At 50.9% G+C, this 7,500-nt stretch overlaps 1 protein-coding gene across 3 annotated transcripts in view; it reads right to left on the bottom strand.

Annotated features, from left to right (window-relative positions):
• LOC142908327 (uncharacterized) overlaps nt 1–6,896 on the bottom strand; it is an 18,828-nt gene extending 11,932 nt beyond the window's left edge. Inside the window, exon 1 of one of the 3 annotated variants that reach the window (XR_012931692.1) lies at nt 3,575–6,896. Coding sequence is in view for 1 of the 3 variants with exons in the window: in XM_076058874.1 (XP_075914989.1) it covers nt 3,575–3,594 (20 nt within the window). In the remaining 2 variants the exon portion in view is untranslated. The remainder of the gene's footprint in view (nt 1–3,574) is intronic. The other 2 variants (XR_012931691.1, XM_076058874.1) reach the window with 2 other exon arrangements.
• Between the last annotated feature and the right edge of the window lie 604 nt (nt 6,897–7,500).

A 7,500-nucleotide genomic window follows, 5' to 3' on the forward strand; every position in this document is an offset into this window, starting at 1 on the left:
AGACAGCTGTCACACACACAGAGACAGCTGTCACACACACAGAGACAACTGTCACACACACACAGAGACAGCTGTCACACACACACAGAGACAGCTGTCACACACACACAGAGACAGCTGTCACACACACAGAGACAGCTGTTACACACAGAGACAGCTGTCACACACACAGCTGTCACACACACAGAGACAGCTGTCACACACACAGAGACAGCTGTCACACACACACACAGAGACAGCTGTCACACACACACACAGAGACAGCTGTCACACACACACACAGAGACAGCTGTCACACACAGAGACAGCTGTCACACACACACACAGAGACAGCTGTCACACACACACAGAGACAGCTGTCACACACACACACAGAGACAGCTGTCACACACACAGAGACAGCTGTCACACACACAGCTGTCACACACACAGAGACAGCTGTCACACACACAGAGACAGCTGTCACACACACACACAGAGACAGCTGTCACACACACACACAGAGACAGCTGTCACACACACACAGAGACAGCTGTCACACACACACAGAGACAGCTGTCACACACACAGAGACAGCTGTCACACACAGAGACAGCTGTCACACACACAGAGACAGCTGTCACACACAGAGACAGCTATCACACACACACAGAGACAGCTGTTACACACACACAGAGACAGCTGTCACACACACAGAGAGACAGCTGTCACACACACACAGAGACAGCTGTCACACACAAACACAGAGACAGCTGTCACACACAGAGACAGCTGTCACACACACACACAGAGACAGCTGTCACACACACACAGAGACAGCTGTCACACACAAACACAGAGACAGCTGTCACACACAGAGACAGCTGTCACACACACACACAGAGACAGCTGTCACACACACAGAGACAGCTGTCACACACACACAGAGACAGCTGTCACACACACACACAGAGACAGCTGTCACACACACACACAGATACAGCTGTCACACACACAGAGACAGCTGTCACACACACAGAGACAGCTGTCACACACACAGAGACAGCTGTCACACACACAGAGACAGCTATCACACACACACAGAGACAGCTGTCACACACACACAGAGACAGCTGTCACACACACACAGAGACAGCGGTCACACACAGAGACAGCTGTCACACACACACAGAGACAGCTGTCACACACACAGACAGCTGTCACACACACACAGAGACAGCTGTCACACACACACAGAGACAGCGGTCACACACAGAGACAGCTGTCACACACACACACAGAGACAGCTGTCACACACACACACAGAGACAGCTGTCACACACAGAGACAGCTGTCACACACACAGAGACAGCTGTCACACACACACAGAGACAGCTGTCACACACACACAGAGACAGCTGTCAAACACACACAGAGACAGCTGTCACACACACAGAGACAGCTGTCACACACACAGAGACAGCTGTCACACACACACAGAGACAGCTGTCACACACACACAGAGACAGCTGTCACACACACACAGAGACAGCTGTCACACACACAGACAGCTGTCACACACACACAGAGCTGTCACACACACACAGAGACAGCTGTCACACACACAGACAGCTGTCACACACACACAGAGCTGTCACACACACACACAGAGACAGCTGTCACACACACACAGAGACAGCTGTCACACACACACACACAGAGACAGCTGTCACACACACACAGAGACAGCTGTCACACACACACAGAGACAGCTGTCACACACACACACACAGCTGTCACACACACACAGAGACAGCTGTCACACACACAGAGACAGCTGTCACACACACACAGAGACAGCTGTCACACACACAGAGACAGCTGTCACACACACACACAGAGACAGCTGTCACACACACAGAGACAGCTGTCACACACAGAGACAGCTGTCACAGACACACAGAGACAGCTGTCACACACACACAGAGACAGCTGTCACACACACAGAGACAGCTATCACACACACAGACAGCTGTCACACACAGAGACAGCTGTGCTCCCTGTCTAATCACTGCCACCACCACCAACATCCCCATCACCACCACCATCACCACCACCACCATCACCACCACCACCATCATCACCACCACCACCACCATCACCACCACCACCACCATCACCACCACCATCACCACCACCACCATCACCACCATCACCACCATCATCACCACCACCATCACCACCATCACCATCACCACCATCACCACCACCATCACCACCATCACCACCACCATCACCACCATCACCACCATCACCACCATCACCGCCACCACCACCATCACCACCACCATCACCACCAGCACCACGGAGAGAGAGAGAGACTCCAAATCTACAGCAGCAGCAGCAGGCATCGTCAGGGTAGGGATCGAACCCACGACCTCCTGTATACCAAGCGAGGTAGTCAACATCTCATAGCCATCGTGGCTTACCCCCCTCTCACCCGTCTACACAGGCAACAGGCGAGACGCAGAGAGACAGACACAGAGAGACAGAGAGACAGACACAGAGAGACAGACACAGAGAGACAGACACACAGAGACAGAGAGACAGACACAGAGAGACAGACACAGAGAGACAGACACAGAGAGACAGACACAGAGAGACAGACACAGAGAGACAGACACAGAGAGACAGACACAGAGAGACAGACACAGAGAGACAGACACAGAGAGACAGACACAGAGAGACAGACACAGAGAGACAGACACAGACACAGAGAGACAGACACAGAGAGACAGACACAGAGACACAGACACAGAGACACAGACACAGAGAGACAGACACAGAGAGACAGACACAGAGAGACAGACACAGAGAGACAGACACAGAGAGACAGACACAGAGAGACAGACACAGACAGACAGACACAGAGAGACAGACACAGAGAGACAGAGACACAGAGAGACAGATACAGAGAGACAGACACAGAGAGACAGACACAGAGAGACAGACACAGAGAGACAGACACAGACAGATAGACACAGACACAGAGAGACAGAGAGACAGACACAGAGAGACAGACACAGAGAGACAGAGAGACAGACACAGATAGACAGAGAGACAGACACAGAGAGACAGACACAGAGAGACAGACACAGAGAGACAGACACAGAGAGACAGACACAGAGAGACAGAGAGGCAGAAACAGAGACAGAGACAGAGACACAGAGAGACAGACACAGAGAGACAGACACAGAGAGAGAGACACAGAGAGAGAGACACAGAGAGACAGACACAGAGAAGCAGACACAGAGAGGCAGAGACAGAGAGACAGAGACAGAGAGACACAGTGAGACAGACACAGAGAGACAGAGAGACAGAGACAGAGACACAGAGAGACAGACACAGAGAGACAGACACAGAGAGAGAGACACAGAGAGAGAGACACAGAGAGACAGACACAGAGAAGCAGACACAGAGAGGCAGAGACAGAGAGACAGAGACAGAGAGACACAGTGAGACAGACACAGAGAGACAGAGAGACAGAGACAGAGAGACAGACCCAGACAGACAGAATATTTTTGTTGTATTTTACCTGCGGAAGACAGATTCCATCTCCCGGCGTGTCTCCACCGCTAGACGCCCTCCGATATCCCGGAAAATAAAAAATAAAAATACCAAAACCACCCCAAGAGTTTGCGCAGGATACGTGGTGGTGGTGGTGATGGTAGTGGTGATGGTGGTGGTGGTGATGGTGGTGGTGGTGACGGTGGTGGTGGTGATGGTGGTGGTGGTGATGGTGGTGATGGTGGTGATGGTGGTGGTGGTGATGGTGGTGATGGTGGTGATGGTGGTGGTGGTGATGGTGGTGGTGGTGGTGATGGTGGTGGTGATGGTGATGGTGGTGGTGATGGTGATGGTGGTGGTGATGGTGGTGGTGATGGTGATGGTGGAGGTGATGGTGGTGATGGTGGTGGTGGTGATGATGGTGGTGATGGTGGTGGTGATGGTGGTGATGGTGGTGGTGGTGATGATGATGGTGGTGGTGGTGATGGTGGTGATGGTGGTGGTGATGGTGGTGATGGTGGTGGTGGTGTGCTGACGATGAAGCAGCAGATTCAGAGGCAGAGAGACAGAGAGACAGAGAGAGACACAGAGAGACAGAGAAAGACACAGAGAGACACAGAGAGATACAGAGAGAGACACAGAGAGACACAGAGAGACAGAGAGAGAGACACGGAGAGACAGAGAGAGACAGAGAGAGACACAGAGAGACAGAGGGAGACACAGCGAGACAGAGAGATACGGAGAGACACAGGGAGACAAAGAGAGACACAGAGACAGCGAGAGACACAGAGAGACAGAGAGAGACACAGAGAGACACAGAGAGACAGCGGGAGACACAGAGAGAGTTCACACTGAAGAGGTGGAGAGAGAGGAGAGAGAGGGGGTACAAACAGAATGAGCGACACTTTGAGAGAACTGCAGCAAGTACGGACGAAAATAACGACACACACACAGACACACACACAGACACACAGACACACACACAGACACACACACACACAAACACACACACACACAGACACACACACAGACACACACACAGACACACACACACACAGACACACACACAGACACACACACACACAGACACACACACAGACACACACACACAGACACACACACAGACACACACACACAGACACACACACAGACACACACACAGACACACACAGACACACACACACAGACACACACACACACACAGACACACACAGAGACACACACACACAGACACACACACACACAGACACACACAGACACAGACACACACACACACAGACACAGACACACACAGACACAGACACACACACACACAGACACACACACACAGACACACACACACAGACACACAGACACACACACACAGACACACACACACAGACACACACACACAGACACACAGACACACACACATAGACACACACACAGACACACACACAGACACACACACAGACACACACACAGACACACACACAGACACACACACAGACACAGACACACACACACAGACACACACAGACAAACACACAGACACACACACACAGACACACACACACACACAGACACACAGACACACACACAGACACACATACACAGACACACAGACACACACACAGACACACACACACACACAGACAGACAGACACACACACAGACACACACACACACACAGACACACACACAGACACACACACACACACACAGACACACACACACACACAGACACACACACACACAGACACACAGACACACACACATAGACACACACAGACACACACAGACACACAGACACACAGACAGACACACACACAGACAGACACACACACAGACACACACACACAGACACACACAGACACACAGACACACACACACAGACACACACACAGACACACACACACAGACAGATACACACACAGACACGCACAGACACACACACACAGACACACACACACAGACACACACACAGACACACACACAAACACACAGACACACACACACAAACACACAAACACACACACAGACACACACACACACACAGACACACACACACAAACACACAAACACACACACAGACACACACACAAACACACAGACACACACACACAGACACATACACACACAGACACACACACACACAGACACACACACACAAACACACAAACACACACACACACAGACACACACACACAAACACACAAACACACACACACAAGCACACACACAAACACACACACACAGACACAGGGCATACAGCCCAGTAACTCCACCAACACTCCTCTCTCTGATAATGAGAAGACAAAAAGACAAAGGTCCCCCGTGTAGCCTCTAACAGGCTGCAGGGGCAAGTGCTGTTAGCTAGCATCTCACACAGACACAGACAAAGATCCCCCGTGTAGCCTCTAACAGGCTGCAGGGGCAAGTGCTGTTAGCTAGCACCTCACACACAGACACAGACAAAGCTCCCCCGTGTAGCCTCTAACAAACTGCAGGGGCAAGTGCTGTCAGCTAGCACCTCACACACAGACACAGACAAAGATCCCCCGTATAGCCTCTGACAGACTGCAGGGGCAAGTGCTGTTAGTAGTGAGTAGCAGCAGCAACCACCACCACGACCGCCACCATCCAACCATCACTACCATCACCACTACCACCACCACCATCACTACCATAACTACCACCACCACTACCACCACCATCACTACCATAACCACCACTACCACCACCACCATCACTACCATAACTACCACCACCACTGTCACCACCACAACCACCACCACTACCACCACCACAACCACCACCACTGTCACCACCACCACCAGCACTACCACTACCACCACTACCATAACTACCACCACGACCACCACTACTACCACCACAACTACCACCACAACTACCATCACCACTACCATCACCACTACCACCACCATCACTACCATAACCACCACTACCACCACCACCACAACTACCACCACAACTACCTCCACAACTAACACCACCACTAACACCACCACCACCACTACCACCACCACCACCATAAACCACTACCACCACCATTAACACCACCACCACTACCACCACTACTACAGTGAGGGAGAAAGTATTTGATCCCCTGCTGATTTTGTACGTTTGCACACTGACAAAGAAATGATCAGTCTATAATTTTAATGGTAGGTTTATTTGAACGGTGGTAGACAGAATAACAACAGGAAAATCCAGAAAAACGCATGTGAAAAATGTTATAAATTGATTAGCATTTTAATGAGGGAAATAAGTATTTGACCCCCTCTGAATCAGAAAGATTTCTGCTCCCAGGTGTCTTTTATACAGGTAACGAGCTGAGATTAGGAGCACACTCTTAAAGGGAGTGCTCCTAATCTCAGCTTGTTACCTGTATAAAAGACACCTGTCCACAGGAGCAATCAATCAATCAGATTCCAAACTCTCCACCATGGCCAAGACCAAAGGGCTCTCCACGGATGTCAGGGACAAGATTGTAGACCTACACAAGGCTGGAATGGGCTACAAGACCATTGCCAAGCAGCTTGGTGAGAAGGTGACAACAGTTGGTGCGATTATTCACAAATGGAAGAAACACAAAAGAACTGTCAATCTCCCTCGGCCTGGGGCTCCATGCAAGATCTCACCTCGTGGAGTTGCAATGATCATGAGAACGGTGAGGAATCAGCCCAGAACTACACGGGAGGATCTTGTCAATGATCTCAAGTCAGCTGGGACCATAGTCGCCAATAAAACAATTGGTAACACACTACGCCGTGAAGGACTGAAATCCTGCAGCGCCCGCAAGGTCCCCCTGCTCAAGAAAGCACATATACATGCCCGTCTGAAGTTTGCCAATGACCATCTGAATGATTCAGAGGACAACTGGGTGAAAGTGTTGTGGTCAGATGAGACCAAAATGGAGCTCTTTGGCATCAACTCAACTCGCCGTGTTTG

Source organism: Petromyzon marinus (assembly GCF_048934315.1).
Source record: "Petromyzon marinus isolate PM22_M1 ecotype Great Lakes invasive population chromosome 80 unlocalized genomic scaffold, UKy_Petmar_22M1.pri1.0 chr80_unloc.1, whole genome shotgun sequence".
NCBI lineage: Eukaryota > Metazoa > Chordata > Hyperoartia > Petromyzontiformes > Petromyzontidae > Petromyzon > Petromyzon marinus.